Source organism: Chaetodon auriga, chromosome 5 (genome assembly GCF_051107435.1).
Source record: "Chaetodon auriga isolate fChaAug3 chromosome 5, fChaAug3.hap1, whole genome shotgun sequence".
NCBI classification, from domain to species: Eukaryota; Metazoa; Chordata; class Actinopteri; order Chaetodontiformes; family Chaetodontidae; genus Chaetodon; species Chaetodon auriga.
Window position 1 is genome coordinate 24,388,999 of NC_135078.1, and position 13,228 is coordinate 24,402,226.

The window sequence follows — 13,228 nt, forward strand, 5'->3', positions numbered from 1 at the left end:
GCGGCCAGCTAAGACAAAACTGGCCCTGCTAACAAGGTCGAAAGCAGCATTCAATCTGTCAGTAAGCTCCGCTACATTTGTTGGCTACATTAAACTGAAAGCTTGTCTTGGCCACAGCGGCGGTGACATGAAGCCCACCGCTGCAGTAAATCATTAGCTAAATGGCTAATTCTACAGATTAGCTCGCTTGGCAGCCAACTGGCTCGACAAGTTAAAGGTGTTTTATTTTAACATTATATGATTCCATCAGTGTGACGGCGACCATTTGGTTTAATGAATCATTTCGTGGAAGATGGATTACATGAAGACATATGAAAACAGTTGAGTATAACCCATCCAATTAGGAAATATAAACATGTAACATAGCCATTTTTAACTGAACCTGCCTGAGTAATGACACTGACAAAGTAAAGCACCAGACCAATATCAGTGTCACAGTTTGAACTTAAAAAGGTGCTGCGGAAAGAACGGACATGAAAATAATGAAGAATCTGCTCCTATTCTGATTTGCCAAGCCACATTAAAAGCATCTGCCTAACCTTATAAACATGCACCTGGATACACTGAGCAGCGTTTCATATTAACCCGTTTATGAATGTGAGCAGAGCCCCCAGAAGATAATTTATGATTTAGATTTTATTAACTTTTTTTCTGAAAAAAAGCAGCGAAAATGCAGCTGGAAATGCAGATTGACGTAAAAGTCTGTCAGAATGGTGCGTTCATGTGCATCCATCCATTGTCCAGACTGGAAAAATGGCTCCTCTAATCACACGTTAGTTCATAAATACAATTAGATGTTTGCCTTGTAGATAAATATACTTTAAAGAGTAATATCAGTTAGTCAAATATTACTATTTGAAGGTAGCATTTGAGCTATTTTGTTAGCTCGCTCTTATAAAACCAATACATGGTGTCATTCTTTACATCCGCTGTCGCTCTGAACGGTGAGTGCGCTGGTGAAGTTCACCCACCTGCGTGTTCCAGCAGCATTTTGGCGATGTCCATGTGTCCGTTCAGCATGGCGTCGTGCAGTGGACTGACCCCACCCACCTGGTTATTGAGCACAGGGGCAGGGTGGTGACGTAGCAAAGCCTCCACACACGCAGTGCTGCCGTGGTTGCACGCTTCGTGCAGAGGCGTCCAGCCTGCGTGGTCTACGCGGTCAACACACCAAGCACACAGACAATGCTTATTTAACAAATCTAAATGATTCATGTGGACAAAAACAAACTGCTAACTGGTATCTTTTAAGGTTAATTATATCTCTGATACTTAAAGAATTAGCTTTCTGCCAAGAATTCACACTGAAGTGCGAAATTTTGTAAAGAATTCAGGGTATAAAGCAGTTGACTAGATAAGTACATCTCCTAAAGTGTGGTACTGGACAATTTTAGCATTTGACTGGAGTGTCATGATGAAAGACTAAAAATTTGAAGAGACTTGTGTTGTGGCGTGAGTTGGCTGTTGTTGGTTAGCACTGAGAGCTAACAACTCAGCTAGCAATAAGCTAACAGTGGCTAATTGGAGGATCTCGAGAGAAACTGGTGAGAGACACTTTGCAAAGTGATTAAAGCTGATACAGTAAACGAGGCAGTATACAGTATACAGAACTCCATAGTTTGCATGAGAGTCAGAAAATTCAAAAAGTCACATTAGCAGGACTGAACTATGGTTTCTTAAGTTTCGCTATTACGAAAGCGCCGGTACACCTTTCAAAATTCTTGTTTGGGAGCTACAAAGAGGTCACTAACCACCGTCCGTGTGCGTCGTACATAATTAGACAAAAATGTGCATTTTCACGAAACATTACAAGACTTCAGACCATCACGTTTTACAGTGTTTGCTGCAAAAAAAAAAATTACGCAAACAAAATGGAACAATCTGTAGAGATCTGGAGAACGTCGTGATGTAGATCTGTTTTATCTGACGAGGACCTGAAACGTTTGCCTCGGTTAACACGGGCCTCGTGTTCGCTGCGAGGTGACGGCGCTAATTTCACCATTTAACACGTAGTTCTGCCTGATCACATTCTGAACATCACCTCTTGCGTAAGCCCTGTGCCGAGACGCAAGTTAATTTAGGCTGCTGTTAAAACGCGAATGCAAAATCGGAGAAACCTTTAAAACAGCACAACATTTCCACAAAAGGAGGCTAAGTCATTATATTTGACCTAAAGGGACAAAAGACAGTCACTCTGAAATATCAAAAGGCATTCAATTCACTTAGCAAAGTCACCATAAAGCTGCAAATCTGAGCCTCCTCACCCATCCCGCTCTTTCTAGACACACCCTTTACATTTTAGCTAAAGGTTAACCTCAATGATGACGCACACGCACTCCTATTTCTCCTCTTTTTTTCTCCAATGTTAATCGCTCTTCGAAACCCCAGAGCAAACGGTGGGAGTGAAGTGAGATGACGGTGAGGCTGAGGTTACAGGGAAAAGGGAGAGCGAGAAAGTCTTACCTTTAACGTTGACGTCCGTGCCAGGAAGCGCCAGGATCTGAAGCACCGTTTCCACTTGGTTCCTCTTGCAAGCTCTGTGGAGGAGGGTCTCTCCTTCGACAGGACACAACGGACAAACACACCCAAAAGAGAGAAGAGGCGGAAGAGAAGAGAGAAATCCAAAATCAGGGTGTGCCCGATGTCCTGCCCATTGTCCCAATCCATATGAACACACCAATAAAATAGCACAGAAATGTCCCCAAACACACACACACACACACACAAAAAAGCCTGACCTAAAAAAGTACGACCCGCCAATGAGGATGCGATTTAAGGAGAGTGATGAGAAAAGGGGGGAGATCTTTCAAGGGAAAAAAAAAAAAAAAATGGGAGGAAAAAAAAAATTAAAGATGGAGAGTTGGGCTAATTCGCTTCACTCTTTTCCCTCTTTTATAGACACAGAGATTTTCCACTTACACCCCGAGCCCAACAAAGTTAATATCGGGGGCAGTCGGCGAGTGAATGGACGCGGCGGTGAGAAAGCGGTCTCGCTTCCTGTCCGCTCGTCCCTATATTGTTACTTGAGAGGAAGTTATGGTAGACAGCCCACGCACAAAGCCCCGAAAAGGATTCTTCACAGATCCAGGGTTCAAAAGCTCCGCTGGGCATTGCCAGTGTCACCACGTGATATTTAATCAGCAAACTACCAGTGAACAGGCACGGAAAAAACCTCTCAAGGATTCCATTTACATTTTTAAACACAATTTCCTTCTCCCCTCTTCCCCTTTTTTTTCCCTCATCTTTACCCCATCCCTCACTTTTTTCCTGATACAATATTAAACCAGGAATATATTAGCGGGCCAGAGCCCCCTCTTTTCATGTATGGCTGAACTTCAGAGGGAAGTTAAAGGCCAAGCATGAGTGGCTCTGTGCTTGCCAGTATAATACAGAACTGCAAAGCCCGTAATAAATGCTTTACTAGCTCTCCCCAGGACGCCACGCCTGTACAGGGGCTCCACTCCAGCGTGCACAGAGCACAGACTGGGGCAAAAAGAGGTGGAGGTGGAGAGGGGAGGGAGGAAACCGGGGGGGCGAGAAAGAAGAAGCAGCGGAGGAGAGAGTGAAAGGGTCTCCTGCATTTCAAAGCATATAAGGGAAATATTGAAAATGCTGGCTGCTATTCATTGTGAAGAACTCCTTTCTTCCAGGAGGCGTCTTTGAGGATGCAGAAGATGCATTAAATGCCATCCACCGTTCGTAAAGAGGCTGAGGAGTGGAAGAAAAAAAATAAAACGCGGGAACTTGGAAGGACTGCTTATCAAAAAGAGGATCTTTCATGTTCTCACTTGAGATGTGATGCAAAACCTGACAAACAGGAGTTAAATTAGTCAAGCTGAAAGTTTGGAAAGGCACTTTTTCGAGCGCTGATGGGGTCCACAATTACACGGCACACACATGCAGTTTGTTAGAAAATCTCTCTTTACATTTCAGTCATAAATGTTGCTGCAGAAACGTCTACAAAGACTCTGCATGAGACGAGAGGGTTGTTGTAGTCCTGCCCTGCAGCACCACACGGCGAATAGACCACATAGCAGATTTATAGGGCTCAGTGGTCATTGAATAAGCCGTTCGGGGTTTTAAAAGTGAAATGGGGCAAAAAAGCACGAGATTAAAAAATAAAAAGTCTCTTATTTGCTGCATGAATCCTAAAAATCAACCTCTCAGAAGCAGCGAGGACACACAATCAGGCTGATGAAGCTGCGACTTGACTTATCGCAAGCACTTCCAAAGGTGTAACTTTCACTAGTTCATTAACTTTAATATTAGTCATGTCTTACGTCATAAAGTGGCATTATTTGTCTGACAACTTGAATGCTAAAAAAAAAAAATTAAAAATAATTGCATGATATCACTTAAATAAGACACTTCATGCCACAAATAAATAAAGAAACAGAAAAAGATCACCGTGCAGTGCAAAAAAAAAAAAATCCACTCCTCTGCAATATTTGATTTTCATTCTGAAAATATGTTTCACTGTAAAAATCATATCAGTTTACAGACAACAGTGCGCGGCTGTTTGCGAGCGCAGCATCAGAAAGCAGACACTCCGGCAGTGCTCCAGCATGAACATCAGTAACAATCAATGAGGCAGACCAATATTTCCAATCTGACAACCAAAAACACCCAAACAGAAGGTGGAGCCCAGCTCAAACTACAGCCCCTAATGAGTGAGCTGCACCGTGTGGCACGTCAGTGTTCTACATGGGCTGCTCTGCTATTACCGGGCTCTAAAACGCTGTGATTAAACACCCATTCCACTACACCCCATGTGTACACATCCTCGCAAATGCCAGGGCCAATCCACGCAGTGTTAAATCACTTTAATGGCTCCAATTTGGACACAACGCCTCTATTATAGGGGTAATTGCATGCTCAGCATTTACAAGCACGGAAAGGATAAATCCGCCTGTCCTTTTCTATAAATCCCCCGTTTCAGACTTTAATAGAAAAGTTAAATGTATGTGTTGCTCTTTATATCCCTCAGTCTGCTTGCTACGCTCCTGTAAAGTGTCACTTGGCCCGCCGATCACTGGACCAACAAGCTGCTGGAAGCCTGTAACAATGCTGTTTGTGAGGAATGTGTTAGAAAGGTATTCTGCGCCAGTTATTGGATAGATTTAAAACTATTTTAAGACTACTGCTGTCACTGGCTCTAAGAGCAACGGCAGCGCGTTAATTCCCCGAAATCACGATTACTGCAGCTTTCACCGTGCCTCCAGAGAATTTACTGGCATTAACGTAAGCGAGAGTCATCTTAAAATTTCACTGGTGAAGATTTTAATGTGAGATAAGTCCATTTAATCAGTCAGAAAGAACACTGGGCAGCAACAGAGCGCCTTGGTGCCCTCCTCCCTGCCAACAGGAAGTAATAAGACACAAACACAGAGTGTCTCTTTAATGATCGGGAGCAAATCCTCAATATAAAAGCTCAATCCACTCACTGTGGCTTGGATGTAAAAGCCAGGCTCACAAACATCTTTCGCCTCTGTTGTGCGATGTTATGGTGCAGCAGGGGTGATTGATCAGATCAGAAATTCACTACAAACCACAGGCTGGAAAAACACACACGAGAAGTCCTTAAAATGCTAAAAACATGACGACTTCATCTGCTGAGGAAGACCCTGCGGTGCAATCGAAAGCTCCAGAACGGCTACTGGTTTCACCGCGCTCAGAGGTACGTTCATTAGAGGAGCGTTAACCGGCTATGAGTTCAATATGTTTGGATAGAAAAGAATTGACCGTCTATCAAAGCACCAACTTTTGAAAGAGTTGTCTCTCACCGCTGCACAAAGTTGCCTGCGGTAGCTTTACACTGTGCACTGAACTCCGCAGCGTGAATGTTGACTTTAACGGTTTGTTTCAGGATGACATGAAGCTGAGAGCAAATAGATTTTAAGCAGAGAAAATCACACAGCAGCTCTTGTTTGACAATCTACATTCAGTATTTTCGGGCTGATTTAGATTGAAATCTCTGCTGAGCTTCCAGAAGCAAATACGGAAGCTGAAAAAGAGAAGTTCATCCCAAATCCCTCAACCCCTCTCAGCTACTTTGACAAAGATACTGAGGTTCCAGGAGGCGAGACAGATGCTCCAAAGGAAGAAAGTGCAGCATATGAGAAAGTGAGCTTACATAGTGTGCGGGTGAAAAAAAAGCCTGTGAGAGAGAGAGAGAGAGAGAGAGAGAGAGAGAGAGAGAGAGAGAGAGAGAGAGAGAGAGAGAGAGAGAATGGGGTGAGATGGGATGGGATGAGAGGGCGAGAGGGGAGGATGCTGTGCCGATGGTTCATCAAAAATTAATGCCGACCGCATCGGTATAGAGATCACGTAGTGGAAAAACAACACATGCCAACAGCCTTGAGTCTCCTGCCTCAGCCATCCCTCCCCCGCACCCCCCTCTCCTTTACCCTCCACCCTTCCTTCGCTCCGGCGCAGGGCCTTTCTGATCAGGTGGAGGGGGGAGATATGAGCTCTGACACCTTCGAGAGTTCACACAGAGTGCCATGCCTCTAATTGCAGGAAGTTCCACCCGTGCAGCCGCTGTATATCTGCAGCGCGACCCTAATTGCTGCATTTAATACCCCTAAAATGGAGATCTGAAGCGCACTGCGCGTACTAATATGTGTTATTGTTTTGTGTGAGAAAGCCATTATTTCTGTCCGTGCCACTTCTTTATTTATTTACCTATTACTTTTTAAAAAGGTGAATAAGACGTGGAAAAAGCAAAAGAAAACAAAGAGCGCGGTGTTGCATTTCAATGCCAGCAGAACAGGAAGAGAAGGAGGCGCAACACAGAGGAGGCGATGCGGCCCAAAGACGCGCGACGGGCTGAATCGCACGCAGTCAAGTCGCCCTCACGGCTGACGCGATGGAAGCCTGGTCCGATGCAAATCAATCACCCTCTCCATACATTATGTGCTCTTCATTACGCTGAAAGTGATGACAGAGCTATCATGTCCCCCTTTACTGATGACCTAGTGCGGTGCATCAGTCCATTAAAAGTCTGCTCCTTGCAAATGTGCAGCTATACTTTCAAGCAGCAGCAGCAGCAGCATGCGTGCGTGCGTGTGTGTGTGTGTGTGTGTGTGTGTACCTGCTGCGTTGACTCTGTTCAGACCTCTGGGGATGTTCTCTTTCTCCAGGCTTGTTTCGTTCGCCAAAGAGCTCTGAGCACTGCACAGACACAAAGGACGTGGTCACAGGGGTTATGAGAAAATATACATGTATGTAGTAAACCTAATTCAATCAGAGATTACCCACGATTCACATTAACATGTCCAAAGTTTCAACGACTGACCATTTCAGCATGACAGCGAGGAGACCTTGCGGTACAGAAAGTGGAACGGGCGTCGCTGTACTGTGAAAAGTGCCATTAGCAAATGAATCCCTCGTGGCGCTGTATCATTTCATATGAAATCTGACAATATCTGTCAAACCCCTACAGTGTTGGCCACACACACTTCACACACCCAACCCTCTATTCCCGTCTCCAAAGCACTTTTCCTCCCACTTAACGCCTCAAACGCGCAGACGGAGAATTCGATGTGAGCAAGCACATTAGGAGGAATAACTAGTAAAAGAAAGTGAAGCCTCTTCAAAGTAGTGGCGTGCTAATAGCTGTGGGCTGTCACTAGTCCTGTGAGTGGGTATGGGAGATCTGCCTGCATGAAGCCTGACAGGTGTCTTGAGTGTATACGCCTGTGCACGTGCGCGTGCGCCGCATCGAAGCGCGGTGCCATCCGTATTACAGGGAGGAGGCTTGTTCCCTGGTAATTGGCTTGTTCAGAAGCCAGGAAGGAGCTCCCAGCAGTGAGGAGGAAACACACGTCCTGTCACGTTGCTTGTTATTAGCAGGGACAAGGCTGAGAAGAGATGAGACGAGCTCTGTGTGTGTGTGTGTGTGTGTGTGTGTGTGTGTGTGTGTGTGAGAGAGAGAGAGAGTCCATAAGGGTGTCTAGGACAAGGGCGTAGCACTTCTCATCTCAAACCACTTCACCCAAGTGTCCCCTGTCCATATAGGCTGGCGGCAGCGGAGGCTGACAGTACTTGGCTTGCACACGCCCCGGTCTCTCCTTCCCTCATGGTCTACTTTAGGAGGCCAGCATGCTGTCAGTGGCCCAGCTATCAGCTCTGGGCCTGGGGCAGCGTGTGCCCTTGGAGGCCGACTCTCAAGAAACTTGTTTGCAATATTGAAGTAATGGGGAAGCGCATGTCAAACGCCAAAGTAAGAGAAAGCCATGCATTACAGTTTCTACTTGCTTTAATGCACCAAAACTCCCCCTGTCCCTTTAAATCTGTCTCCATTGTAAAAACATTAGTGGATTTGATCTAGTTACAGGCTTTTCTTAAATCCAGGTGACACTTCAGTGTATACAGATCTGGCCAGAAGAGACGGAGCCAAAATAATGGCACAGTCAAACACTTTGAGAAGATAAGAGCTTGACTAACGCAGCAGGAGGAAACCTTGGTTTAATTACAGCTTCCCTTCTGCTAACAGCACTCGCTGCCACGCAGCCAGCCGGCAAGTCAAACGGCCATCTAAACAGTCGGTCAATCAGCCGGCCTGTCAGCTTGGTACAGCTTGGACGTGCGCCCTGATGCCAGCCTGTCTGTCGGTGCAGAAGAGGCAGACTCGCCACCTCTCACACGTACGTGCGACTCCGGCAGCTCCGGGCCACAGTGAAACAGCCTAATGCCTTCTAACAGCCAGAAATGAAAGATAAAGGGGTCACACAGCTCCTCTCAACCTTTATGACATGCTCCGGCTCTTTTCATAAATCCAATACCAAACACCTTCCCAGGATTTTATCGTGGTCTTGTGTTCTACTGACAGCCTCTATATGAAACCCGCACTGAAGCCACAGTCACATTTGTGGTATTTAAAGCAGAGTACAATAAATAGAGCTCATTTTTTACATAAAATATGCAAATGATTTTACAGTCGTAGCAGCTCCAAAAACAAACTGCACTGGAAATGCTTAGAGATTGAGGAGTGTGTCAGACTAAGTACTTCAACACAAGATGTGTTAATTGATTAAGAGTGTCAGCATCACTGGAAATATGTATAACATCATGAATCCCACCATGAAACACGAGGAAACAAGATTTTCTTTTGGCTTCTGTCCTCGATTCATCACAGGCTTTGTCATCTTGATGTCATTCTTTCTTTTAGGGTCAAATGATTTTACATGCCCTTTGGCATTTCTTTATCTCACCCGCACAGACTGCATTCCTTGCTTTTCAGTTCTTCTTACGTCTACGCAAAAATAAACCTTAAAAGTGCGGAGAGAGCGCTGAGTGGAAAGACAGCAGTGATGGAGGGAAGAGGGGGTCTGGTCCGTGCGTGAACCAGTAGCCTTCACATGAACCTGCTCCCTGGTGACTCCTGCCCTTCTCCAGGCCAACTACCTGCTGGTGGAGCAGCAGATGTCTGATAGGGAGTATGGAGAGTATGGAGAGTGTGTGTGTGTGTGTGTGTGATTGAATTCAGAGAGGGATTTAGTATGCGAGGGCAGATCAAGAGAGGTGGAGAAAGGCGGGGGTGAAGGCTGAGAGCTGGTGGTCGTAAGGGGAGACACAAAGGCATGATGGGATATCCTAGTCTGTCTATCTGTCGGCTTCCTGTCCGAATTAGATTCAGTCCTGTGTGTGTGTGTGTGTGTGTGTGTGTGTGTGTGTGTGTGTGTGTGTGTGTGGAGGGGTCTAACCTCCCCTTGCACCCCTCCTGTCAGCCAGCACACACTGATAGGATCAGACCTGGGCATGACCCATCACATGCCAACTCCTCACGCTCCGTCTGACCTCCATTTGCCTCTCTCCAGCTTTCCCTCAGCCTCTCCATTCATGCATCTCTGCTCCTCACCCCCACCCACCAACACACCCACCCACACACACTCACCCTCTCCCCAGGTGTTCCTTTGTTCCTTTTCACTCACATTTCTCATCGGGTCTGTATATTTTCACCCGTTTTGCCTCACGCTGCCTCTGCCCTTAAATCTATGGGTGAGAAACCGACAGCGGAGGCAGAGCAGACGGCTGGTTGAATAGTCCTGTTGTTTTAGACGCACACAAGCCAATAGAAGGGTACAAAAGTAAATGAAAGACAGATATGAGAGGATAAGAGACAGTGGAAGATTTTATTACACCGCCTCTGTGAAATCTGACCGGTGTGCTGTTACACACCCAAGAAACAAACTTCAGCGGCAGCAGCGAACCACAGTGATCCTGGAAGACTGGAATGACTGGATTTACTGTCTCCAAAACAAGGCTGACAACTTGGAAAGCACAAACACTCAAAAGGTTTTTCCTAAATCTAAATTGGTCCAAGTGTTTTTCTGATCGCCTGAGAGTTATTAGAGTGGGAACAGGAGAGAAGAGCAGCAGAGCTGTAATGAACTAGTACGACGCTGAAAAGGGAAAGAAGGGTCAAAGATGTGTTCAAGTTGCTTTAAAGTCTATTTAGAGTCTTAGACTAAACTGGTGGCCCTCGTGCAGCCCTGCCTCTGTATGTATGTATGTCCTCACATGATCTGCTTCAGGCTCCTGTGAATATGTACCTGACAGACTAACAGTGGTGTAGATAGACAGCTGTGCCTGACTGACCTGCAGCCGGTCCCCTGGCTGGTGCAGATGTGGGAGGTGTGTCCAGTCCTGACACGAGCACCGGTGGGACTCTGAGCCAAAGTCCCCAGAGCCGGCAGGTAGGACAGCACCTGTCAGAAGGCACACACACACACACACACGCTTAAACTGTACAGTGGCTTGACGCTGCAAGTGGATGTTTGTGTCTGAAGAGGCATGAAGACACCAAGAGTGAGCGAGAAAGCCAGATGTTCTAGTGCAATGTAATACAGAGGGCTGACCACATCAGCCATCTTTGGCTGTGTAGTGGAACTGTAATATAATCTGAACTAATTTTCACACTGCCAAGTTTACTAATGCAGAACATCTGCGTTTCATGCCTCTTTACCATGACACAAAAGCACTGTGGTAACAGGAAACAGAAAGATTAAAACTGCCGTATTTATCAGAAACGTTTGATATCAGAAAAGCTGTTTTTTTTTCGTAAGTTTCCTCAATTATTTTCTTATTTGCTGTGTTTTTACAAACATTAGTGTATGTGGATGCAGTTTATTAGATCTTGCACGCTCTCATTTTGCCAAAACCACTTTCAAAAGGTTTTCCCAGCACATGAACTGAAAATCAGCTGAACTCATGCAGAGTTCAGCTGATCTTCGTTTTAATAACGCGTAAAACTTACATTTGATGTAATGTCATTCAGTGTCTTTGTGGCTTATGAAACTAAGCAGCACACGACTGTTGTGACTCATATAAGTAAGAAGTGCATGACTCAAATTACGACAAAGCCTGTCATAAATACAAGACTGATGAAAGCAGTGCGGTTTCCTGTGGGTAAGTAATGGGAAATTGAGTGAAGAACAAGAAACAAGCACACACACACCATTTTCTTGAGAGAAAGGGAATCATCTCCAACTGTGAATCCATTTCTGCAGCAAAGATTCCTGAATATGGCATCAGCCATCACCAGCTTCAGTCTGACAGAGCGAATCCTGATAACCAGCTCTTCCAGCACCACCGGAGACACGTCTACAGGACAAAACGAGGGAAATACGTCAGATACCACACTGTCAGTGAAATGAAAATATAATGCTAATGATTTGGTTAAATATGTGATTGAATTACTTGTAAATACTGCAGTATTTGTAAAGTAGAATTAGCTGAAAGATAACATTTGTACCTCTACAGTATTAGTCCTCTCATGATTAAAACACACACATACGTGCACACACAATGTTTTCTACTTTGCGTACCCTGGCTTATAACGGCAAAGTGCTCTGCTAAGTCTTTCAGGCCTTTTTCCACCAGGTTCTGGTTCAGCTTGAAGTGCTGCTGACACCAGAACTCCACCAACACGGACAGGAGGTCCAGCAGGGTGTCGGCCAAATGCAGCTTCTGCTTTTCACCTCCTTCAGCGTAGTCCTTCAGAGAAGATAAACAACATCACAGCATGGAGTTAGCAAGCTCCAACAGCAGGCGGAACGTTGTTTTGGTGATCATATCGCGAATCTGACCCAACGGGCAACTGAGTCGGGCGATGGGCGCACCGACGCGCCATCCAGTGAGAATAACAATACATAAGTCCCACAGTATTCACCTCGATGGCAGCCTGTACCAACAGCTTGGCTAGTTGTTTCACAGCTCGGGACAACAGCGTGGAGCGCTCCCACACGGTCCAGAAGGTTCCATACAGCAAAGATCCTGAAGCTGAAGCCTGAGGGATTCCTGTCGCCTCAGGCAGCACAAAATCCCTGAGCCAGAGAGGCAGAGAGGCAGAGAGAGGCAGAGAGAGGCAGAGAGAGGCAGAGAGAGGTGACTGAAGGAAGACCAGACCGTCTAATGCAACTAATGAAATCATTTATTGTGCGAATAAAACAGTGATATAAACTTAATACAGTCTATTCAAATCTAATTACATTTGAAGCCATTATTACATGTGGGTTAGTAAATACCAACAAATAATTGTTAGCGGAGGGTTTTCAAATAAATACGAACAAGTACAAACTGACAAATATACATGTAGTCTCATCCAAGTCTTTATATCTTAATTAGAATAATCGCCTTGTGGTCGTTTCCCTTCGCCATCCAGTCAAAGTGCAGTTTATATCCATGTCTGTCTGGACTCATAAAGTATACGCAGAGAAGACTTTGAGTATGATTCCAGTGAATAAGGTCCAGTGAGAAACATGCTGTCTTCACTTAGAGACTATTTTTCCAGAGGAGCACAGAGCACTGATAGAGAGCTTCACCACACAGTGCAACGACAATCACCTGCAGCTCAATATGAGCAGAACCAATGAGCCTCTGGTGGGCTGCAAAGCTTCAAATATGGATGTTGCTCCAAAGAAGCTACAAATCGTAAAACATGGCAACTTGTGTCATACGTGGTCACAGTGACCTTTCACCTCCAAACTCCCATCAGTTCATCCTTGAGTGTAAGTGAACGTTTGTGCCAAATTTGAAGAAATTCCCTCAAGGTGTTCCTGAGATAACACGTTCAGGAGAATGCAACGTACATACATACGAACAGACGGACCACCTGAAAACATAACGCCACGGGCCACAGCTGTCGCCGGCGCGGAGGCCTAAAAATAGACTCTAGCCAGAAGTCGGAGTATGAGCCGCTCCCTTGTCATGAATTCAGATGAAC

At 45.4% G+C, this 13,228-nt stretch overlaps 1 protein-coding gene across 1 annotated transcript in view; it reads right to left on the reverse strand.

Moving 5' to 3' along the window:
* slf1 (SMC5/6 complex localization factor 1) overlaps positions 1 to 13,228 on the reverse strand; it is a 29,853-nt gene that overhangs the window by 12,570 nt on the left and 4,055 nt on the right. The window contains exons 11-17 of the mRNA XM_076730175.1: positions 12,176 to 12,329; positions 11,832 to 12,000; positions 11,462 to 11,607; positions 10,603 to 10,712; positions 7,094 to 7,173; positions 2,464 to 2,556; positions 972 to 1,154 (exon numbers count right to left, since the gene is read on the reverse strand). Coding sequence (XP_076586290.1) covers positions 972 to 1,154; positions 2,464 to 2,556; positions 7,094 to 7,173; positions 10,603 to 10,712; positions 11,462 to 11,607; positions 11,832 to 12,000; positions 12,176 to 12,329 — 935 coding nt within the window. The remainder of the gene's footprint in view (positions 1 to 971; positions 1,155 to 2,463; positions 2,557 to 7,093; positions 7,174 to 10,602; positions 10,713 to 11,461; positions 11,608 to 11,831; positions 12,001 to 12,175; positions 12,330 to 13,228) is intronic.